This window comes from Xyrauchen texanus, chromosome 20 (assembly GCF_025860055.1).
Source record: "Xyrauchen texanus isolate HMW12.3.18 chromosome 20, RBS_HiC_50CHRs, whole genome shotgun sequence".
NCBI lineage: Eukaryota > Metazoa > Chordata > Actinopteri > Cypriniformes > Catostomidae > Xyrauchen > Xyrauchen texanus.
In genome coordinates this window covers 29,449,950-29,475,920 of record NC_068295.1, presented here as the reverse complement: position 1 = coordinate 29,475,920, position 25,971 = coordinate 29,449,950, and the positions used below count along the sequence as shown (strand labels likewise).

The following is a 25,971-nucleotide window of genomic DNA, read 5'->3' as shown; positions in this document are numbered from 1 at the left end:
TAGTATACCGTGGTTTTGATGATTAACATGGTAGCCTACATGTCTAAAAAATGCAAATACCATGGTATTGTTCATAAAAGTTATTATTCTAATGGCTTATTTGTTTAAACAAAAAACAAACTGGCTTTGGCTGATTTAGACAGCACCTTCAGTTTATGACAGTATTCCATAAAAGACATGTTGAATTTTTATTACCAAAATGACACAACTGCTCCCATTATAATTAATAAAGCATTAAAAATGTATCTGACCTGTTACTCATCTGATGTAACAGCACTTGATGTTCCGGGGGACGAAATCAAAATGACATTTATTGCTCCCTTGAAGGGTATTGAGGGGACACCACTCAAAAGTTAGTTTAAAACAAAAATGAGAAAATGAATTTTTCCTGGAAGGGCCCTTCCACAAAACAAAGGGTACATTCAGAAAGTAATGCTGTATTCCCTTCAAAGTACCCATTCACCCACTTCAAGGGCTCTGCCCCTCAGAGTGAGTAGGGCATAGAGAAGATCACTTGCGATTGAAATCTGCACCCGATGTGCTGCTGTAGTGTGCGCTGTTAAATGCAACTCCGCTTAATTTTCCTTTAATAGGCCAAATACAGATTTACAAATAAATCTCATAATAACACATTATTACTTGTATTGTAAGATTATTATGAGATTTTAATTTTGTTTTCTTTAATTTGATTTAATTATTAAAATGAATCCCCTTTGTCTGGACGACCAGAAGGGCACCTTTAGATTTGTGAATGAAAGTTCCCCTACTGCCCACCTGTGTCTTGGAGGTTGTTTCAGTAGTTTCATAGGGAAAGGTGATCCCATTTGAATTGATGCAGAGATGTCTGATGGTAGATGGTACTTGTCAATAATTCAATAGAATGGGGTCGATGTCAGAGTACATGAACATTTGGGAGCAACATGTCGATTTCCCGTATGATCAAGTTGGTCATTTTAGGTCAGGATATTGGTAACGTCCCAAGGGCATAGATTTGGCTTGAAGATTTTAATTGGGTGAATTAATAGCTTTGCAGAATTAAGGAAGAATTTCAAAGACTTGCAACATGTTTAATGCCATTGGGAATCTTCTTTAGTATTTGAGATGAGGAGAGCCACAAAGAGGAAAGGAGATAAGAAAGAGGGATAGAGAGAGAATAAACGAGTGGCCTGGGGGCTGGAAAAAAAGAGAGAGATGCATTTGTTTTTGGATTATGGGATTAGGCTATGATTCCCAATCTCACTAAATGAAAAAAAATGTGTTTGACTCTTCTGTAAGGAAAGGAGAAAGAAGAATAAAAAAGCAGAAGAAAAGTAGAAAAGAAACATATGCACATCCACAGATCTCATCCAGAGTAGATATACACAATACAGACAACAGCACAGAATAAACATTATTGCACTGAATCAGGAGTGATTTCGGTATCTGAGGCTGTCACAAATAGATAAATGGTAAATGGTTCAAGGAACGAGCGAGTAAATCACAGAGGAAATGCAGCTTCTTCAGCAGTCTGTTTGTTCTGTTGCCGACTCTAAGAAAATTGGAATGCTGTTCTCTTCCCCCAATGTCTTTCACTCATTTTTGCATACCATATGTATTCTGTTAGCAGCCTTCTGATTGCATCCTTAAACAGTTAATTAGAGAAGAGATCTTATTGTGAGTCATATATATAGCTAGAAAACTCATCAAGTCCTCATAAAGCATTTTGACTGCCAAACTGCAACTCACACTAAATCAGCAGCATCCTATAATAGATACACATTGACACTGCTATAGGCACTGCTTGAGTGTGTATGTTTGAGTCATAGACTGCAGGGGGTGTTCATAGAACAGTGATGTTTGCTAAAACCTTGTACAAATTGTTTACAGATTTGGGAATGGAAAATTGATCACAGAGAAGACTGAGATAACGGACTTACACAAACAGAATTATTCAAAAAATAAATAAATGGTAAATTGAATTAATAAATTTTCATCCAAGTCCCAGTACACTGTGGGGACCTCTGCTCCTTCATTAGAGCTCATACTATTCACAAACAGAATATGAGACTGCATTCCTGAGTCTTTTCTATCCAGCTATGTACTGTAAGAACTCATATAGAACACTCACATACTGGAAAACAGTATAATCTAGATATCTTTATTACAACAGGCTAAACCCAGTGATTGGTCAACATGCGCAGTTAGTTTGCATCCCCTCACGCATTGAACAATGGTGCAAGTTTAAGTCTGGGTCAATATATGGATGTTTCTTCAACATCCGGCACTCTAAGCACTGTGGATTTCTATAAAATAGAGTCTTGTTAAAACATTTCTTATACTCTTTTTTTTGTTGTTGTTGTTTTACTAACAATGTCCAACATTAATGTATGTACAGTACATATGTCATTTCATTTCTTTTTTCCCAATTTATTTGAAAGTCCGCTCCACAATGTCATTTCCACCATATCTCAAATTCTGTATTGCGTTTACTAGAATTCCTTGATGGAAATGATGGTGATGGAAATTAAAATTTTAATGTTTTTGAAAGAAAATGACCAACACATTTGTGTTGCTAAGGCTAATTTATAGCCAACATTTTATGTATCCTAAATACAAACAATTAAATTATATTTTCACACTTTTTGCATAATTTGGCAAAATTACAGCTTGGTTAGAAAAGACATCTCTGACAGTGATGGTAATTAAAATATAAGCTATATTCTCTTTTGTAGAGTTCATTTTATAAAGTTAACTACAGTGACTATAAACTTTTCTTCCTAAGGTAATTGTAAAGCATTGATCAGTTGAGAGATGCTATATGCAGGGCTCCCGTTTGCAGCGCTCCTGTTTATTTTGACAGCAGCTGAGGAAAATAAAAATTTGAAAGCTGAAACTTTGTTTTATCAAAAACAAAAGAAAACCCCAAAATCAAGTTTTAAACAAATGTCAAGTTTTTCCAATAACGGCTTATTGCGACTTACAACTCATTTTGATGGAGCTTGTCACATTGTATCTAAAGCATGGTCATATTCATATTTTATTTTGGTATTCGATTTTCATAGTTTAACATTGAAAGTGTGGGTCTGGGATAAGGCTACAAACAGTAAAATCTATACTTTAAAAGGCATTTAAAAAACACCAAAATAAAAGGCCTAAAAAAGTTTTCAAGTCAGCATTAATGTGACCTAAACAAAACAAAAGAAAAAAGTTTAAATCTGTTAGTTTTCATAAAAATAAACCTCTGGGACATGAAAGGATTTTAAAGTCGAAGAAACACCCATATTATTTGTGAGTGATTCAATAACATAACCCGCTCTGCTTTATGAGAGTGGCCGATGAATGTTAAACTCTTTTGGTAACAGCAACTTCTCTGATAGGTGGATCTCTCTTTGGAATTATGGGTGGTGTAGTTCTTTACAAGGAATTGATATCAAGTTGAAATTACACTGACTTGTGGCTTCTAGACAGGCATAAATCATCTCTTAATAATTTTGGAGCTCACAGTAAATATATCTATATGTTATTGCTTAAAATCTATTGATTTTTAAAACCAGTCAACATGTTTTTGCACTCTATACACACCCTATAAATGAAAGTGGAAAAAGGCCTAAAAAATAAATGACTAGACTAAGGTTTATATATATTTATTAAATAATAAAAGTTTTATATAATAAGAGAAGTACCATGTAAGATCCTGCATGAGTTTTACAAGAGCTCCTGTTAGGCCCTGTCCCACATGCTACCCTCAATCTAAGCAGTCCTCCTCCGGATCCACACACTGGTGATGTAATATCTCATAGGCTGTTGTGCAGTAATCCACAGTGAAGTCGGCACCAGTGCAGTCTTGTCAAAAGGGTGCATAGTGGCCGCAAAGGGGGTGCTCGTCAGCACTCCTCTGCATACTAAAATGACAAATGGGACATCCTATGGTTTCATGAAGTTGATAGACACACACAGAAAAAGGTCATGAGACCACACCAACTTCACATCAAGTGTGCCTTTTGAGACAGGACCTAAGGAGACAAGAACAAGACATTTTAAGTTCCATTAGGAGTAATGTAAAATAATTGTAAATTACTAAGAATTAAAAGGAATGTTTCATCCACAAATGAAAGTTCTGTCATCATTTACTCTCATGACGTTTCAACCCTGTGTGACTTTCTCTCTTACTTGGAATACAAAAGCACAATAAACAATGAAAGTGAATGATGACCAAGGAGATCCCTAGTTTCCTTCCAAGAAGAGCTTGGACTTTCTGCTAGATATCTCAGATGGTAGGAAATTGGGTTAGCTAGTCCTTTAAGAGTTTTCTGCTGAGAGATTAAAGACAATGTAGCATTGTGTTTTGTGAGTTCTAATATGACTGCAATCCAATGTCAACATCATGACAAATTACAGTGTACTTATGTGTACGTGTTTGCTTGTTGGAAAATAATATTCAGCTATGAGTATAGCAAGAAAAGTATATATTCACAAAATATTCTTGTTGTTGATGTGACATAAGACAAATAACATCATCGTCTGTTGAGGCGGCCCAGTCGAGCTGAAATGCATGAGTGTGTAACCATAAGTTTGTATGTGTTAGTGTGTGTTAGGGTATGCTGCAGGAGCATTTTCCCATTGCTAACCATGATGTCCATGAAAAGTGACATCTGTTGATGGGGTTTGTCAGCAAGAATAGCAAAACTTTACCTCTCTCTCTCTCTCTCTCTCTCTCTCTCTCTCTACACACACACACACACACTTTGGGATTGAAAACTGCATTTAAAAACAGGTGTGACTCACACATTGTCATGTCCATATTGTATAACAACTTACAGGAGCGGCTCAAATACTCTCTGTTTTAATGAATAAACAAAGTCAAGCCTCATTAAAAGGATTGTTCACCCCAAAATGAAAATTCTCACATAATTTACTCACCTCATGCAATCCCAAATATGTATGACTTTCTTTATTCTGCTGAACACCAAAAAAAATATTTTTAGAATATCTCAGCTCTTTAGGTCCATACAATGTAAGTGAATGGTGGCCAGAAATGTAAACTTCCAAAAAGCACATAAAGTCAGCATGAAAGTAATTCATAATACTCCAGTGGTTTAATCCATGTCTTCAGAAGCAATATTATGGGTTTGGGTGAGAAGCAGATCAATATTTAAGTCACTATTATTTCCCCGCCCAGTAGATGGCTATATCTTTGTTTGTGTTCTGCAGAAGAGAGAAAGTCATACACATCTGAGATGGCATGAGGAGTAAATGATGAGTGAATTTTCATTTTTGGGTGAATGATTCCTTTAAATAACTGAAGTAACCATATTGACAGTGACTAAAGTAAAAAAATCAAAAGATGGTGACATTGAAATGTCTCATCACAGCTAATTAGACTTATTACAACATCTGAGAAGCAGGAGTCTTAAAGCTGGAGGATGTAATTTCTGCGACACTAGTGCCGCTGATCGGTATTGCAAAAATAAACATTGTTTTTAAAACAGCTTTCTGAATATGCCCCTTGACTTCAGTTGTTCAAACAGTCAGATAGTCTTGCCCCCAAATCACACCACTGAGTGCACGGGTAGAGTGCTCTGAGGTAGGCAGGTACGTAGGTAGACAGGCAGGTAGACCATCCAATCATTGCATTCGTGCCAATGCAATGATTGGATGGGCCTTTTACAGGCCTGTGACTGTGATTGTTTTTTTTTTTTGTTTTTTTTTTGTATCAGAGCACTTGATTTATTGATTGCTGTCAGGATGCAAAGAGACTTTCAACCATTATAACAAAAATGGCTTCTGGGATATGTTACATACTCTAGCTTTAAGAAAAAATCTCAGTTTAATCTAATTGCTTTCAAGTAAAAACAATCAAGATAAATTTTACTATGGGCATAATTCAGTCATTACTCATGGCATATAACCCTTTCAAAACAAAGTATCAACAGAAATCTCACATCAGAGGTGAGAGTTTTAAGACCTCACTCTGCATATCAAACACAGAGAGCAGCAGCTTGTAGCTTCAGTTGATCTCAAAACTTTGATGAAATATCTGTGATCTGAGTCGCTTCCACATTGTGTGGGTAATGCTCCATCAAGCACAACGTGCTGTAAAAAGATAATCATCTTTAAAACAGTTGGAATAACAGGAGATGCCACCTAGATGCATGGATACACAAATTAGCATGACAACATGCAATCAAATCTGATTTTCTGTTGTCTCATCAGCAAAAGGCTCTCCAGAGCTGGCTCAAGTCCTGGTTTCCAAAGACCCTTAAAGACATGTTTGATGAACTATTAATTCCTTGTCTAATATCTTACATAAGAGGAGAAAGGGAGGGCAGGTGTGTTTTAATCAGATTTCTCATGCAGGGTAATTGGCAGCACTGGCTGTCTAATAGAATTTGTGCAGCTTGCTTTGTTCCACACACTTCTGTTAATTATGCTGCTTAGGTTGAAAGGTGTGTGACCTCCACCCTGAACCAACCCACACCTGGGGTATTGTACAAGATATGAAACAGTCACACTAATTTTTAGGAGCAGCAAACCATAAATCCAGAGGAACGCACAGACATACACTACTCCAGAACACACTGTAATGCACTTTAATTAGCACCACATCTCACAACTGCACAGTAATCAGTGAGATCATGTTAATGGATTACACCTCAAATGTTTTAGAAGTGGTAAAATGAGGCTTGCTGTTTTGTTCTGAGACTATAATGAGGAAGTGTGAGTATGTGGACTGTTAGTAGGCTTAGGTGCAAGTCTGCCCCTACCAGACAAACAGCTCTTTTTTAATTTAGGGGAGACCAGGGCTAGTTGTCATTTGGGGGAAGTTGTCAGATGTGCTATGTGAAGGATCTCTACATGTATGGGTAAGAAGGAAGCGGGACCCCGGTGCACATCCAACGTTCAACATTTATTAAACAAAGCACAGACATAAAACGTTGACATGCATACACAGCATTGTTGTTTCTCTCTCTCTCTGACATATATTATATCACAATAATTGACTGGTGTGGAAATAAATATTTGCACCTCTGGTGACCGAATCAGTCTCCGCAGCCTGAGCCTTACACGCAGTCACCTCTCCGCCCCGAAACCATGGTTAATTTCCATTAGTGCTATACCTCTAATCAAAGGAGCAATGCAATATAGACCCAACCGATGCCAGTCATGGAATAAATCCATCATTCCTCATGCCTTGAACAAGAAAGGGATTGTGTGCGACAAACAGACCCCGCCCCTTACCTGGATCAGACACTTCTCTGAACCCGTCAACCATTGGCACTGCCAGTAGATCAATAATGTTCATTTTTATTTATTAGAAGTAGTATAAAAAAATATTAAGAGTGGAGAGAGGAAATAGAATGAGCATGAGAGTGGGATTCGAACCCAGATTGCTTGTGCTTAAAAGCATATTTGCACTATCGCAGCTCTCTAAATCACTGCAGTGACTCCAATGCTATACAATTGAGTGCAAATAGCCATCCTGTGTGGCAGGTGCTATTTACACCTAGGTGACCCTCCAAAGTAAAATTAGCTCTTTGAGTAAACACACACACACACACACACACACACACACACACACACAAAAGACTAATTTAGATACTTTGAGTCAAGGGTCAACTATATAACAAATGTAGATTTTAACTGTGTTCTTACTGGGTTTTATTTTTTTCCATAAATTTCAGGTTAGTGTAAGTTGTCACATGTGTATAGTAATTTCATATAATGTATCCATTTCAATTTTTGTTGGACAAAGCACATTTGTTTGTTAACTATTACTTTTTAGCTGAAATGCCTATATTAGGCTGTTTAATGGAAGGTTCATATTGACAACAACTTGTTCCTTATGGTGTTACAACTTGCCTCGCTCTTGTGGTATGTTGACACAAAAAGTCAGCATGTAATAACTGAAATGTATCTTTTGTTTGGGCAAAAACTTTGAACATTTTAAATAGCTTTTTGTAGCCAAGACTTGCCCCAGTCCTTTAACCTCTTAAATTCTGTGGACCCGCTGTGTCCAAAAGGGGGCGCTATATTGTGAAAAAAGTTTACGCTTAAAATGCTCAAGTTTCCATATACATAAGTGATGTATATCTGAACTTGTCATCGATATCATCACTTACATAAAATAACAAAATAAGGCCTTAAAACATCTGTGTTGCAAATAAGCACAACATAGTGGTTATGTGGTGAAAATTTTATATCTGCTTTTACCTTAGGATGTTCTCTAAAATACTTGTCTTTTTTTTTAACTTGTCTGTGAGCTTGCTTGTGTGAATAATCCAATGTTATATCTTGGAAGTCCAGAACAAAATATGCAGTGTCGCAGGAAAAGCATGCTAAACAAATCATCAGAAATATATGTTATCAACTATTAATGATAAAATGTTATATCATCGGCATAAAGCGGAGAATCTCAGCATAGATGGAGCTTCTAGTACACTCAGAGGCCGAGGTATTTTTGATGAAACAATAGGGGTGGTGCAAGAACTGAAAAATAGACTGAATGTCTATGGCCGAGCACATCTGTGAGGGCTAAAATGCATTATAGCGCCACCTACATTTCAGATTGGCATTTTGTGACAGATGTTAAATGTTATTTATGAATAATTAAAGTCTTTTTTATTTTATTTGGGGAGTTAACTGAAAAATGAGACCAATTTTTTTCATTATTCCACAGTATGTATAAATAGTAAGCTTTTAAATTTGAGTGTGAAAAATTGCTGGTGGCAGCCCAAAAATGCTTCAGAATCAACAGCACAGTGGAGATAGACAGAAAAGTAGAGCAAGAGAGTGGAATGGGATAGATGCATCCTTCAAACTTTTCATCCCCATAAGCACAACAGCTCTTTTTATGTGTCATGAGCGCTATCCATTGGACTACATCTCTGTGTGGTTATATAAACCCCTTTTACATACTTGCAATAGTGAACACTCCTGCTGTGACTCATTCAGTGGATTTGGTGAAATAGTCTAATTTTCTTATTAAAAAACATCACACATCAGTTACAGAATGTGATAGTTAAGTTTGATAAATTGCAATTTTACTCTCAGAGAAGGACAATATTAACATTAGAGGCAGTGACATCTCTTATTTACTCTCTCTCTCTCTCTCTCTCTCTCTCACACACACACACACACACACACACAAACTTACTTTCACATCCTTGGCAGAGAGGCGAATCAGCTTGTCTCTCTCGATGGGTGTCCTCAGAGCTGCAGAGAGATTGGCAGCATCAATATTTGACATATAGAGACAGAGTAAGAGAAATTGAAAGAGTGAGAGAAACAGGCCGATAGATTTAGCCTAAATATTTCCATTATGCATTTTCTTTTTATAATCCAGAGGGCAGCATTTAAAACTAAGAGAGTGAATTACAATTTGTGTAAAATGAAGAAGTTGGTAAAATAAATTATGAACTGAATGTAATATATAATATGAATATCATGCCCTTCCATACAAAGTTAGACACCTGGATCATTCTTGTTCTGCAGAACCTTTTGAGCTCTGTAACTTAAAAAAAAATGAATACTGGGCTGGTATATCAAGCACTTTTGAGGATTAAATTATCACTCATTTTTTTTAAAAGTTTGCCAGGTTAGTGACATTAAATCTTTTAATGTAATTTGGACTTTAGGCACTTAGTAGTTATTAAATCCTCACAAGCAGAACTTTATATTCTGGTTCATATTATTCCTGTAGATAGGTCTGTGAAATAGTCTGGACTTATTTTCTGTTTTGTACTTAGACTCTTAGACAATCATTTTCAGCTTTTTTAAGGTGTGACTTTAGTGCAATTGATCGCAGAGTTGGCCACACCATTATTGAAATGTTTTTTTCACACCAGTCTATTATTGTGGTATAATATATACTTACCTAAAGGATTATTAGGAACACCATACTAATACTGTGTTTGACCCCCTTTCGCCTTCAGAACTGCCTTAATTCTACGTGGCATTGATTCAACAAGGTGCTGAAAGCATTCTTTAGAAATGTTGGCCCATATTGATAGGATAGCATCTTGCAGTTGATGGAGATTTGTGGGATGCACATCCAGGGCACGAAACTCCCGTTCCACCACATCCCAAAGATGCTCTATTGGGTTGAGATCTGGTGACTGTGGGGGCCATTTTAGTACAGTGAACTCATTGTCATGTTCAAGAAACCAATTTGAAATGATTCGAGCTTTGTGACATGGTGTATTATCCTGCTGGAAGTAGCCATCAGAGGATGGGTACATGGTGGCCATAAAGGGATGGACATGGTCAGAAACAATGCTCAGGTAGGCCGTGGCATTTAAACGATGCCCAATTGGCACTAAGGGGCCTAAAGTGTGCCAAGAAAACATCCCTCACACCATTACACCACCACCACCAGCCTGCACAGTGGTAACAAGGCATGATGGATCCATGTTCTCATTCTGTTTACGCCAAATTCTGACTCTACCATCTGAATGTCTCAACAGAAATCGAGACTCATCAGACCAGGCAACATTTTTCAGGTCTTCAACTGTCCAATTTTGGAGAGCTCTTGCAAATTGTAGCCTCTTTTTCCTATTTGTAGTGGAGATGAGTGGTACCCGGTGGGGTCTTCTGCTGTTGTAGCCCATCCGCCTCAAGGTTGTGCGTGTTGTAGCTTCACAAATGCTTTGCTGCATACCTCGGTTGTAACGAGTGGTTATTTCAGGCAAAGTTGATCTTCTATCAGCGTGAATCAGTCGGCCCATTCTCCTCTGACCTCTAGCATCAACAAGGCATTTTCGCCCACAGGACTGCCGCATACTGGATGTTTTTCCCTTTTCACACCATTCTTTGTAAACCCTATAAATGGTTGTGTGTGAAAATCCCAGTAACTGAGCAGATTGTGAAATACTCAGACCGGCCCGTCTAGCACCAACAACCATGCCACGCTCAAAATTGCTTAAATCACCTTTCTTTCCCATTCTGACATTCAGTTTGGAGTTCAGGAGATTGTCTTGACCAGGACCACACCCCTAAATGCATTGAAGCAACTGCCATGTGATTGGTTGATTAGATAATTGCATTAATGAGAAATTGAACAGGTGTTCCTAATAATCCTTTAAGTGAGTGTATGTCAGATAACCTTGCCCCTAAACAACATGTACTGTGTTCACTGACTGTGATTGATCGCTTTACATGTCAGTCAGATGGCTCATGATGTCACTTTCTGAAGTATAATTTCATTAAGGAACTGGAATAGTTAAAGGGATAATACATAAGACAAACAAGGGAAACTGAGGACATAGGAAGGAAAATGATAGAAAATGATTACCAATTAAAACAAAAATAATGGAAAACATATTTTGTTTGAGATATTTTGATTAAAACGTTTTTCATGTTAGGCAAAAACAACATCTGTTCAAACCAAGTGAGTGAAATTATTTAAAATTCACAGCTATGTTTACTTAATTGTGATATTGTGAAAACTAACATTTTCTGTGGAGACTTTTAGAGTGTTTTGATATTATTATTATTATTATTATTATTATTATTATTATTATTATTATTATTATTTAGACATTACTATAGGACAGCAGAGTGTACACAGGAAAGTTGGGGTGAGAGAGGGGAAAAGGGATCAAGGTCAGGTCAGGTCAGGTCAGACTCGAACCTGGGTCCCTGTGAACCAAGTGACAAACAGCTCTTTTATGTCCTGAGCATGTGCACAGCCCACTGCCCTAAAAAATCATTTAATTTAATCTTTAAAAGTTTTTATTTTAATATTCTATCCAATAAACCAAGGTGAAACGTTTATTTGTTTTAAGACTGTACAGAGTTACAGAGAGAGATGTCAGGAAGACTAATCCTTTCTGCAGGCTTATGAAAATTGATGAGATGAAACTCAAACTCACTACGCACAAATTAATTTCAATATTTTCCATCCCACTGAACCCCTGTTCTCTCCTCTGAGTTAGAACTGGTGTGATAATCTCACATCACATTAATCGGAGACATGTTGAGACACCTCTGTCAGATGTTTAGAGTTTCACTGCAGCCATTGCTTTTGATCGTGATAATCATGATGTATTTGTTGTAATAAGTCATTTTAAAGACATTAGCAGGCCTAGTGATTAGATAAGACTGGAACATACTATCAAAGCACAACTATTGCAGTTATGTTCTCTTTGAGTGGCCCACATTATGTATTATTACTTCCTGATTGAGATGCTATCTGTTCTCTTCCTTTTTGGTTTATGCATGTGAATCCACAATTGGGAATAAAAGATTTCTGTTGCAAGAGAGGCCAAACAATAAGGTGGTTTTCCACATTCATTTTTCTTTTCCATTTTTCTTTTGATCATAACAGAACCATCAAATGTTTTAAAGCTGATGTGTACTTTCTGCGCCATTAGATCACCAAATTGAACTACAAAAATTATTGTTTTCAAACTAATTTTCTGAACACTCCCACTATTTGCCATTTGTTGGATAAATAGATAGTCCCGCTTCTATAACTCACACCACTGGTCGAACCAATGTTGCTGTGTCAAGATGCTCAATCTTTAGACAAAAAAGAAGCAAAATTGGTCAATCTATTCTAAACCATGTTTCAAGATTTTATAATTCATTTTTATATTTGTTTGTTTGAGTCTAAAATGTATTTATAAATGTACTATTTAATTTGCTAAAGAGTTGAATATAATGTAATATGAAGAGCAAGAATTTGAATTGCTGTCCTCTTTTTGTTTGTTTTAATTTAGTTTTGTAACCCCATTCTTATATTATGCGGATGTCTTTTGTTTGTATGTGTATTGTTCTGCAATTAAAAAACTCCTGAAAAACAATCAGAAAAATCAACCAACCAATGGCTCATACTGTATATACTGTATATATCTTTACATTTTAAGCAGGAATAGGAGAATGTTTTTTAACTTAAAAAAACGGCTTTTATATATTTTGGAAATATGTGTGTGCGCTTGAGTGATTGCACAAACATCTAATATAAAACAGCCATTCTGATCAGGTTAAGCAAGACTTGATGTAATCTAATCTACACCACGGTACCATTAACGGAACGCCTATCTTCACAGTCTGAGTACATTGATTTATAACCAGCTCTAACACAATGACTCTTGTTTATTTGTGTGTGCGTGTGTGTGTGTGTGTGTGTCCACGTTAAGAGATGCGTAGGAGGCTTAATGAGCACCGAGTTAAACTCTTTTCACTGTATGTATGAAGCATTTCAGGCATGTCCGTTGTGGCTCTGAGCTGTGGCACTGATAAAACCTTTAATATGCCATTTTATTCTCTCTCTCTCTCTCTCACACTCACACACACACACACACACACACACACACACACACACACACACACACACACACACACAAAGAGCCTGATCTTTTCTTTCTTAAAAGCTGTAAAGAGTAGGAAAGATTTGCATTTAAATCCAGCTCTATGCATGTCCTCTTTCCCTCAATCGGCCTTTTTTTCTTACATATAATACACTTTTCCTCATGTTGAAAAGACCACAATTACCAGTTACTCCAGTAAAGCCTATCTTTTGGATACTGGTGGTCCCCTACAAAAGGAGATGCTAGGCAGTATGTTAGTCTCAGTCACTACTAACTTTCAGAGCATTACCTTTTATGTTTCACAGAAAAAAGAAAGATGTTCATTTTGGATTAAAATGAGAAAAAAAAATGTATTTCTGTGTGAACTAACAAGACATCTTTGTCAACTTACTTCACTAGAAAGGCCGTGCTGGTTATTCAGAATTTTTTGCTGGTAAACAGCATGTCAATGTGGCACCAAATCAGCATAAACTAGCCTGGAATAGCATAGAAATTCATGATGGTCTAAGCTGGTCTTTCTTTGTCCCATTGGAGATTTATCCTTCTGATTTTGTGTGCAATCTTGAGACTTGAAAGAACTTTTGATTGCAATTTACAGCATGTGTCATTGTACTATAACCATCTTCTCTGCTTCCTGGCACTGTGCTGTTTGTCAGAAAGAAAAATAATAACTTTGAACATACATGCCAGCAAACAAGCATGCTACCTTGAAAAGATCTATCAAGGCTGTTTGGAGCCTGTGTTTAAAAAGTCCCAGTAGTGCCCATCAGACGCAGCTAATCGCTGCTTTCCCAGTATTTCGGCTTTTGCGTTTCCTATCTGAACATGATGCAGAGGAGCGGGTTGATGGGAACACAATTGTAAGACAGATTTAGTAGCACTGCTTCTTTCTGTGTAAATAGAGCTGGCAATGTGTGAGAGCTTGTGACAGGTAGTATAGTTCCTCCTAAAACTGACATTGTCTCCTGAGACCTGGACTTACATACATACACATGAAGGCATGCCCACATTCATGTCCACAAAAAGACACCTGCAAAGAAATACTCCAAACAGATGTGACAGGAAGACAACGTTAGAGTAATAAGCAGCATTTCTTTATCGTGAAGGAAAGTTGGCAAATGTAGCAGAGATGTATACAGAGCTCCTTCAAGAGGATACCTGACCCACATTGTTGACCTATTTAACAGCAGTCTTTGGGTGGCACTGGAAATTGGAACACACTGGAACATTAAAGTAGTTACTCTCAAAATATCAAAATATTAGACATCTTACATGTATACTCACTGGGCACTTTATTAGAAACACCTGTGCACCCTCTTCATGTGATTATCTAATTATCCAATCATGTGGCATCAGTGCAGTTCATAAAATCATGCATATACGGGTCAGAATCTTTAGTTAATGTCAACCATCAAAATTAACCATCAGAATGGGGAAAAAATTTGATCGCAGTGATTTCGATCATTGCATGATTGTTTGTGCCAGACAGGCTGGTTTGAGTATTTCTGCTGATCTTCTGGGATTTTCACCCACAACAGTCTCTAGAATTTACTCAGAATGCCAAAAACTACTAAGTTGTTAAAAAGTAAAGCCTATAAGTTTCTCTGTTTCATGTCTTATCTTGCCTAGAGCATCAAGTTAACCAGATCTGCCACAAAAAAAAAAAAAAAAGAAAAAAGAAAAGAAAACAGGTGCATTATGACCCTGCCTCTATGTGAGTTCACATCACAGGTTCATATGCAGGTTTAACAGAAACCCAAACCAATTCACACATTTTTGTGAAGACTGACCTCTCCCATTAGAACAGCACTGTCAGCATTTATCAGTACTCCCTCGAAACTGTCACGTCATCCTAAAGATCTGATCTGTAGACATGGATGGATTAAGATATTCTTGGCTCCTTGGCACAAAACCACTCAGCTAAATGCCATTCAGCCTTCAGCATTCTAAAGTAAGACATTGAATCAGGGGAAACAACACGTCCTGTTAACAGGGAATGTACATAAGCCACTCTCTTGACACTCTCTGCCTATTCTTCATACAAGTACAGAGTAAATCATTCGTTAATGAGCGACTCTCCACCTAGTCCACTGACCCTGATGAAGGCTCGATAATGAGCTCTCCTGAAGGAAATGGAGCTATTGAACGTTTAATCAGAAACTCTGAATATCGGCATTATCTGCAAAGCTGGATCGGTACTTTCTCGCATCGATAGACATTATCCACCAACCTCCTTGATGACTCAATAGTAGAAAGCATTGTTTTTATTCAACCATAATGCCCTTGTGGGAGATTAGAGGTTGTTGGGTCGCGGTGTCACTGTCAGTACTAACAAGTTTGGGGTCAATGCAACGTTACCCTCATACTGCTCCTAATTATTACTTTGATCGTTCTGATCCTTTTTAAAATACTTGATAATTAGGGCTGGGTATCGAGTTCGATACATTTTAGGCACCGACCAAATTGCTTCTAAACAATCAAGTATCAAAAAATTTCGTCATTCGGTACCAAATTTCGATACCTAAGAGGTTAATCTCGACAAAGTCAGTGATACGAATGTAGCATGATAGATGTGCCCAAATCTAAAAGTGCCGGTGATTGACTGTGTTTAAGCATCAAGGAAAAACACAGTTTACGCCAGTTACGCCCAGAGACGCGGCTCACACGTGAGGCTGTAGTGTGTATTCGTCTCAACCCCATACATGTAAAATATGTGGAAAAGATCAAAAGTGTGGCTACATTTCACCAGGCTCGATGCCAACAGCGCAATGCAATATTTGCGACAAGATAATTGCTGCCAAGTCCGGCAACATGACAAATCTGATGAAGCACTTGACAGTGCACGGAATAAACTTAAGAGCAGAAAGTTGCTCCGTCTTCAACTGCAAGAAGACCGAGCCGATGCAGTCATCCTCTCAGCGTCCTGCCATTGAGCTTCCTTGAACATACCCACAACAAGTCCTCCTCCAAAACTACTGATGAATGCAGAAGCGCTATGACTGGGACACTGACAGGTAAGGTTAACTTTTAGCAAACAAACCAACAAACAAAAGCGGTTAACTTGTAGTGGTACATGTTTGTGTACTTGTTAAATTAAAGTTTCTGTGCACGGTGACAGTCCTATAAACTGGAACCAACGTAAATGGAAGTGCAACGTAGTGCAGCATAGTTCTAGCAGGAAGACTAGCAGCTGTACATCATCACTTCATTAGCGGGGTAATTCCTAGCCAATCGCATGGAAGGCATTGCTTTATAAGTCTGCTCACAATCAATCACATTGCTGTTTCAGTGCGCTAAAACACAGGCAACCTCCGCCACCTCACCACCACCAGCTGAGCCCTGTCCCGCACGGGGGTAGGCTCCTCGCCCCTGCCTCCTATCTCCGGCAGGATATGACGTTCCGGGCACAACTCCCTCGGACCGCCGGACGGGTCCTACGCCAAAGAGAGAGACATTACCTTGTTTTACATTTATCAAATAAATGGCATCTTAAACCTCACTCAAGCCTGCGTGTCTTCCCGGTAGAACGTTAGATATTGTTTGGATGTATGGCTATAGATAACTAGCTAAATCGATGCTAAAAAGGCTTTAATGTTGACAGTAACTGATCCAGTTTAACTCACATTAAAATAGTTATCTTGTTAAACCATACTTATCCTTAGGGTTGGCTGAATTAACAGTTTAGCTTCTTGTTTTTTTTCCCCACTTCACATTAATTTTATAGCCTTTGCCCCTGCCGACCCTGGCATGAGGAGACTAGAAGGCTCAGGAGATGAGTCTGAGTCTGTAAAAAAAGTCAACAAACTGAAAAAATAAAACCAAAGTTATTTTGAGGTAATGTTTGTAATCTTATTAAAACGGATTTCATAAATTTGGTATTGAAAAAAGTATCGTTCAAGATATCGGTATCGAAATTTTTTGAACGATACCCAGCCCTATTGAAGCTTTATGTAGAATGGCATCTTTTTCAACTTTGTTTTTTTAGTTTATTTTTTTTATGATGATTAATTAGTAGCAGTTTGGGCTATTAGATGCAGATATGCTGTTAGAAAATGTAATGTTAATGGAGTTAAATGCGAATGAGAATGTCCTCTTCCCCTTACATATAAGGAAATGTATATAACTGATCTAATGCTACAATAGTAAGAAAACAGTAGCTCAGAGATAAAAGATCCTGAGCAAATAATTTGACTGCCTACCGTTCAGACAAATCAACACTCAACATGATGGTTAGTCTCTTCGTAGGAACTGACGGCATCAGATCTTGGATCGAATAGATGAACACAGGTTCAATTCTGGCAGGTCTGTAGGTGTAGGTGAATTTGGGGGTGAGAAATCTACCGCAAGAAGGTAAGAAAGATTGCGTTTGTGAAACCATTTCATTTCATCCTGAATACAACTGATTTATCCATATAAGGCACACAAAATAACCAACCAATATAATTTATTTGATATACCAAAAATTCACACTTACACTAACATTTGTTAAAATAATTCAATTAAATATATACGGTATGCTTTTATTTGCCTTTTTGAATATAATACCTGCTACAAGCCTGCTACAAGTTTCCCAATTGCCTTTATGTTATCAGTCATTTGAGAGGGTTGTAAATAAGAGTAAATAGTATGTTAAAGTCTCCACTCTTGTACTCTTGTAACAGCCTACAAGCCTGGTTGTTCACTAGTTGGTTTACAGAGGGGGCTAAATTACTCATAATCAAACAATTATTTAATAATTATAATAACAAAAAAACTGATTCTGAAAGTGTTTCTAAGCACTATGGGCTTTCTTAGCCTTTGCAATATCACAATACTTAAAATAGGCTATATCATACTGGAGTGATGGTCCAGTCCTGTTTCATTTAAAAATATTAATTAACAATTACTTGGTTCAAAGCCGAGACTGTGAAAGCATTCGGCCTGTGTGACTAATTAAACTCTTTCTCTCTATGGTAACAATGATACAAATCAAACAGGACTGTAGAGCGAGCCACAGTCAACATTCCCGGATTCACACATGCAAGTGTATGCAATAGGGAGTCAGTCAGATTTGAGGTCGGATTTTGTTGATTGATCCATCTGAGTCCGGCTGCAGGATGTGATTTGACAGGCGTTTTTTCAGGCTCCTCAGAGCACAGCAGCAAATCATCAGCGTTCCACTGCTCTGCTCACCATCATAATGAGCTCCGCTAGATTTCATTTGATTTCTTTACCCAACCCAATCAATAACCAGGCAAACAAAATTCTCAATTGTTTAGCACAAAAGACCCATTGCTAATCAAGAGAGACAGAGACCAGGGACATTCTAGGACTTCAGTGTCAGGAGGAACCTTATCAGCTCCATATGAAATTATGATGTGGTGGTCCAGAAGTATATTCTGTGCTTTTAAAACTCAGGTTAATTGCAAAAAATTATAATGGTCAGTCTATTACAGCGTTTCTCAACGGGCCCTAGGGGGGGTTTGGACAGTGTTGGGGGGCGGTGTGAACGAGGCAGCAGAGAGGGGGGGCACTCAGGCACAAATGGGGGGCGTTACTCAGAGGTACTCAACAGGCGGCCTGCGCAAAAATCTTTTCAGCTCTTCTCCTTAGCCTATGTCTTCGTCTTGCTCGGATTACTGCTGCCACTTCACCAGGAGGATATGCCAGGAGAGCCGCTTCCTAAGTTACACATGCTTTTAAGAGGCTGAGAATTTTCAGCGCAAAATAGAGGCGCGCTTTCACCGGCTTTTTCTGTACATAACGCGGAATACATAATTAGGCGCATAATTAGTGCTCAGGGCTCACACTAATGACCGTAATTAATAAAAAAAAAGTGGCTGTTTTTGACGTTGTTTTTTCTTCGTTTCAGTTCAGGTGGCCGAGCTGTTGTCGTCTTTGTTCGTCATTTGAAATCAAATGACCGTTTGTAGGCTATTCAAATTTGAAGCCTAGTATATATTGAGTGCGCGAACGACCGCTGCTTTTTCATTGGCCATTTAGGTTAGTTACGTTATTGTTCACGTGATTGGTTCATCTTAAAAAAAATTGTGTGTGAGCCTGAATTTGTTTGAATTTCTAAATACATTTGCAATACCTTTCAAACAATCCATGTGTTTTTGCATTTTTTTCCAAACACAATATTACTCAACTTGAGGCTTTTACATGTAGTTTAAATACAATAAGAAACTTCTGTTTCAGTTTTTTTTTTTTACCAAAAACTCAGGCTTCAGGTATCAGTGTTGCAATTGTTTGGCTGTAATAGTATTTCTGAAGTGTTTTTGGTTTTTTTGTTTTTGTTTAGGGGGGGCGGAGTTAAGAGGATCATGAAGAGGTCAGGGGGGCGTTTGTTCAAAAAAGGTTGAGAACCACTGGTCTATTACTAGGTGGCATTTGGTTTTTATTTTATTTTGTGTCTTCATTGGAATGGAGAGTGGGCTGCAAAAGAATGAAAAACATGAGCCTGAATGTTGTGTGCGGGGCCCAGACTCCGTGTTGCTGACAAGCTCATTTGTAATTGGCCATACTCTCTTGGCGACAATGATGAGGTGCATTTCAAGTTTATTCTGACACCTACAGTTCCGCTAACTCTCACAAATCTGTTTTTATCAGTAACAATCTATTTTCTTCTTAATCTTTTATATTTAGTTTATTTAAAAACAATTAAAAATTATGAAAACTGCAATTAAATTGGTTTTGGTTTAAAAAAAAAATGTAAATATGACTTTGTTCTAGTAAACAAGGGCACTGTATTAAGCAGCATATCTGACAAATTTGACATCTAGTGTTATCACAATACTGTTGCATACTACACGAAGCACAAAGTGTGTGACGTGGCTGCTCTCTTTTCAACTCCTCCCCCAACTGCAACTGGCAAATTGTGCCAATCGGTAAGGCGAGGCGCTGGTAAATTCTGACAATGCTGATTGGCTGATGGCACCACAAGAACATAATCAGTACCAAGCCCATTACTAGCAGTTATCCTAAACTGTGATGTCTAAGGTAGCTGACAAGTCCATGTCATGCTTTTAAAGCTGTTAAAAAGCTGAAGTGTGTAACTTCTGCACCAAACGTAACCGCAAACAGGTGGGCTAGGATTCTAAAAAAAACGTCAAGTTTATATCTAGAGATGCATCTGATGCAATTTAAGATTTTATATAAATTCTAATTGTATTCCACCAATCCTCTAGATTGTATAGACTTGGTCTCAAAGACACAGCCACCTGCTGGCGATGCCAATCAGAAGAGGGGGACACAAACCATGTTTTTTTGGGTGTGTGTTAAGATTCTAGAATTTGGTTGAGGGTTCAGAATTGTATTTGTGATGTGTTGGGTGCTCAGGTTTCATTTTGCCCCAGGCTCTGTGTTTTAGACGATGGGTTCATTAAGAGTTGGGTCCTGGCCGGTGTCATGATTGGAAGGCAGGTCATCCTTAGGGGATAGAAATCAGCTGGAGCGCCCTAGTTTCTGTAATGGTGCAAGAAGTTGGGCAGGGTGGTGGCTTTTGAGGGGATGGTTGGTAGAAGGCTGGGCAACATGGGATTATTTAATAAAAAATGGGGAAGGTATTTGGATTTTTTGGATGCCTCTTGATTTTGGGGTGGGTGGGGGGGTGTATTTGGAGGGAAGGGTTTAGGTTCATGTAATTTGATTCCCTGTTTCCTGTTATGTTTGTTTAATTTGTCATTGGAATCAATAAAAAAAAAAAAAAAAGAGTCTGATAATCAGATTTACCTTTATTGCCAGGTGTGCTCACGTGCACAAGGATTTTTTTTGGTGATAGGTGAAACAGGCAAGTCCAGTACAGTGAGACACAGAATATAAAACAAGGTAAGAGTATAAATAGACATAAAAAATAGGACATATAACATAGAATGGTGCGTGTACATGTGCAAATGGTAATATATGTGTAAGGTAGGGGTATGTACATTTATTGAATTAAATATGAGTGAATTTACATATGTACATGACATATTTATACATTATTGCATTGGTGTATCAGGATTAAGGGGCTACTCTTCCTAGAACATGCTGAGTGACATTGAGGTACTCTGAGATGGCATTTCTGAGGGTTGTGTATCCTTCTCTCTTGGGGACGGAGCTCTCTCCCTCTCACTCGCATGCACCATTAGCACATCCCTGTGCTGACACACTTTCTATTCAGGTCTAATTGTGAGGAAGAGCTGAGGGCTGTGTGAGCTTCATACCCAAGGGTGCGAGATTTGATACCACTGGTCATCAAAACAATCTCTAGCTGAAAGACTTCCTCTCACACAATCTCTCTCTCTCACACACACACACACACAAACTTTATTATTGTGGCTAATCAACTAAATTACCAGATGTTAATGCCTCTCACTCCATCTCAACACCAGCATTTTGTGTCTTTTATCTGTGTGTGTCCATTTTGGTATTCTTCTGTTGAAGTGGGTGATTAATTTGAGCACACTGATGGGAGGTGTAAAGTACTGGAACCAATGTGAGTGACAAACTAGATGATTTCCCATAATTGCTTTGGGCACCGTTGCTTTGATGTTGCAGCAGTACTGAGGCAAGGTTTTCAGAATGGTGGCTTGTCAGTCTTCAACCATTCCAGTACATTATTTCATGAGGAAAATAATCTGATTAGCACATAATCCATTGAGCAGGATCATCTTCCACACTGGATTAGTCTCTTTTTAGGTACAATGAGATTAGTTATTGTGGCGACACACTCACATTGTTTATGAATTTATCTTAGATGAAATGCAAGGTCCCTACACAGCTTGTCAATTCATGTGATCTACTATCAGTATAGTTTTGTGTAGACATACTTTTAACTATCAGCATGAAGTCTGGTCCACATACTGTAGCAGCATATTGTGGAAGAAATTTTTTTTTTAACTCCTACTTAGACATGAAGGTGTAGCTAATGGTGGAAGCCCCCAAACAAATAATTAAATTCAATAATATTAACAGAAGTTCTAAAACGAGAAGGATTCAGTTATCAAAATTATACAGTTTCACAAAATGTTTCACACAAATAAAGCAAATAAGATCTATAAAGCTCAGCACACCAAAAATTTACAATGAAAACACAAATCTGTATCTCAATGTGTTTGTGTGTGCGTGTGGAGGAATATGTGGGAGTTAGACAATCTTAGGTGCTTTGGGGATGTATATGAATGAGTGTATGCTGGTTTAGGAGTGCTTATATGTATCTGAGTGTGTGTGCTGCACTGGCTTGTAGAAGTGCAGAGGGAGTCACACAGAAGAGGAATGGGCAGGTCGGAGGACCTAGGCGATTACCGGGTATCTTCAAACGCAGAGCACTTTGGCGGGTTGGCTTTCAATTTGCTGTTACCCCTTACCCACGGCACTCCACATTAACAACTCAAGTGATTTGCTTGACATTTGTTTGATGGCAAAAACTTTTTAGTGCTAAGCGCTTTGTATCAGTCACATTCATATTCCTTTTCCTCACTCTGCATAAAGCTCTGCTTCACACCACACCTGTCGCAATTAAACGAGCAGCCATTTTTTTTGCTCTCTCTCTCTCGGCTTTGTCTAAAAGGTCCACCACTGCAGCCTTAAGCCAAAAGTATACTTTGATTTTGACACGAAATTCTGTGTACAGTCGAACACAAGCCTATCAAAGCAAACTTCATTTGACTGCTCAAAAACACAGGCAGTTGGTGCATGCGTGCAAAGATTGCTATGAAATACTTGACTATTTCTCCTCTGGAATTTAGACCCATAAAATGTCTTTATGTTCCTTCAGAATCGTGTTAAAAAAATGCAGGTATTTACATCCACTTTTGTTGTTTCGACATTCATCTCCTGTTGTTTACCGGCAATTACATCTTCTTCTAGTGCTTCATCATGACAGTAAATTCCAGGCACCTGCGTTCAAAGACACAGGGTTAGAAAAATCAGGATGTGCAATGCTCGAGCACTCCGCTGATGAAACATTTTTCGTCATGCATCTTGTACGCAGGCCTCAAAATTCAAATTTGAAAAACTTTTGAAAACACAAACTTTAGAAACAATATTTTTTACTTTTTTGGGATGAGAACTTATGTCTGTCCAAAGTGGAATAGAAAGTGAAATACACAATTATGCTTGGAAATCCAGAATACTTGCTACTACTGTAAGTATACTCAGAATAACAAAACTCTGAATATCTCTCAAAGATCGTGTTCATCAACCCAGTACATAATAAACATGACTTTGTTTCCAGACAGACTGATGCACCCCTGACTGCTAGAAATTGCGTAGATGTTCTATTGTCAGACAGACTGACTTTTGAGATCTCACTCTGTGGGAGACTAAAAGGAGATGTTAAAATTTTAGCCAGTTTCAATTTACTTTTATTGTATGGACAAAGATGCAATGAAAGAGAATGGTGACTAGGGCTAACATTCTGGCGGACATCACCTTTAGTAAGAATTGATTTATGAATACTCAAGTTTATAGTCACTGATGCTGCTGAATTTATTCAGAAGAGTGTTTCACAGATGTGAAAACAAATTATTGCCCTTGAGATAACATAATGCGCAATGGGAAATCTGAATATCAAAAGTGCCATTAACTTCAAGTTTAAATGAAGGCTCTTTGCATATTTTTACAATCAAAGAAGGGCACAGTTGCTATTTTGTTTTGCTTTGTTGGATGTGATTATACAAGTTATTTTCGGGAAGGATGAACACTGCTGCTCGTGCCCCTCTCGCTGACCCCCTGAAAACATTGGAGTATTAACAGGCAGGGAAAGTGGATGAGGATGACATCTATTTAGCCATTTAAATTATTCCTTCAGCCGCCCACTTACTGAAGCACTGTTGCACAGTCAGTATTGGTCTCTACATATCCTAAAATATAGCTATGTTTTGTTACAAAAAATGATATTGTCATGACAATATCAAATTATACACTATCGATCAAAAGTTTGGACACTCTAGACTGAATTTATGTTTCTCATGGCCTTGAAAACCTTGATATAAAGGCTTATACTTAAATACTTGAATTATGTTTTGCAGACAAATATAAATTGTGTTTTATTATGCCAACAAGTGTGAATTCCTTCAATATTGTTTAAAAATCATCCCAGGTGGCACTTCATGTAGTTGGTTGAGAGAATGACCAGAGTGTGCAAAGGATGGATACTTTGAAGAAGCTAAAATATCAGATAGTTTTGATTTGCTTAACATTTTTTGATCACTGCATAATCTCCATTCTTCCATATGTTACTGCATAGTTTTGATAACTTTACTATTATTTTAAAATGTGTAAATAGTAATAATAAAGAATGAGTTAGTGTCCGAACATTTGACTGGTAGTGTATATGATATTTATGACGTGTTCTATAATGATTGACAGGTGTATATGCTCTGTAAATGTTCTGAGTGCAGGGGTACCAAGGCTGTTGTTGGGGGCCAGGTGGGACTGTCTGACTGCAGGGGATTCATGCTCCAGCGATGAGGCGTGCAGTCCTCGCTTGAGAACACTGCGGCAGTGCGTTGCAGGCGGGGGTAGTGTAAAGCTGGGTCCAGGGGCACGCAACCACTGCGAAAACGCAGTGACGGCCCTACTCTCCAGCCCCCTACATCGATGCCAGTGCAAACGAGGCATGAAGAGAGAGAAGAACTGTCTCAGCATCTACTGGAGCCTCAAGCAGTCTGTACTGCATGGTGAGACACACACACACACACACACACACACACACTCTGGATTCCTCACTCATCCACTAACTCTCATAAGTTATTTACTGTCACACACCCAAGCTCTGTAACAAAACCTAGTGGTCTGCCTTGATGCCTACATAGGAAGCTGCCTTCTAAGGCAGCATCCTTACCATTTTTATATGTAAGGACACAAGTCTTTTTTACATGTATATGTCCCTCCCAGTGGCGCATGTATATGTCCCTCCACACTTTATACATGAATACATAATATTTTATACAATATGTCTATAGAAGACAGCAGATACACAGCTCATAGAGTGCTATAGAAGCCATGCTTCAATGGGAGACTATGGCAGATACTTGTACCATATAAATCAATGGCACAGAGATTGATGTTGATTGGATAAGAAACTCTAAACATGACTTTGGGTGCTGTCTTGATGCTGTGCTTCTCTGGGAGTCTGTTGGAGCTTTATGAGCAATATTTGCATTGGATTTGCATCTGATTGCATGTAGGATTTTAATTTAGGGCTTTCAGTCTATTTGTTTTTACCCAGCTCCATATTAAGACTGGTCAAGCTCTCAAATGGTCAGGACTTTGTTAAAAATGGTGATGTACATGATTGTTAGTGTATGAAATGTAAAATCACTGATGTTGCGCGCAGAGTGATCAGTGGCTCAGTTATTTGCAATCTGATGTAGCATAGTTATTTTAACTTCTATTTTCAGATTCTTTGCCAATTGGCATTTTAAATTGTTGCAAAAACAGCATAGATAATTATTTACGTAAATAAATGTCACTGTTTGAGCAGCTTTTGTGAGCAACATTGCAGACACCAATTTAAATAGTCTGCACTTTCTCACTTTTTAAAAGCGCAAGCCAGCACTTTTCCCGCCCCTTTCTTCCTGGTTCAATAGGAAATATGTCAACACAGGAAAGAAATCTGTGCTTGCCAAGCTAGTTCATGAGTACTTTAAAATATTGTCTCCATAGGTAGCTTACTAGGTTTTGTGTATCCACTTACACAATGATGCAATTACAA

The 25,971-nt window shown here is 38.1% G+C and overlaps 1 protein-coding gene across 1 annotated transcript in view; it reads left to right on the top strand.

The window, feature by feature from the left end:
* The window catches only part of gfra4a (GDNF family receptor alpha 4a), a 129,091-nt gene that overhangs the window by 84,345 nt on the left and 18,775 nt on the right, over positions 1-25,971 (top strand). Inside the window, exon 2 of the mRNA XM_052151500.1 lies at positions 24,656-24,934. Coding sequence (XP_052007460.1) covers positions 24,656-24,934 — 279 coding nt within the window. The remainder of the gene's footprint in view (positions 1-24,655; positions 24,935-25,971) is intronic.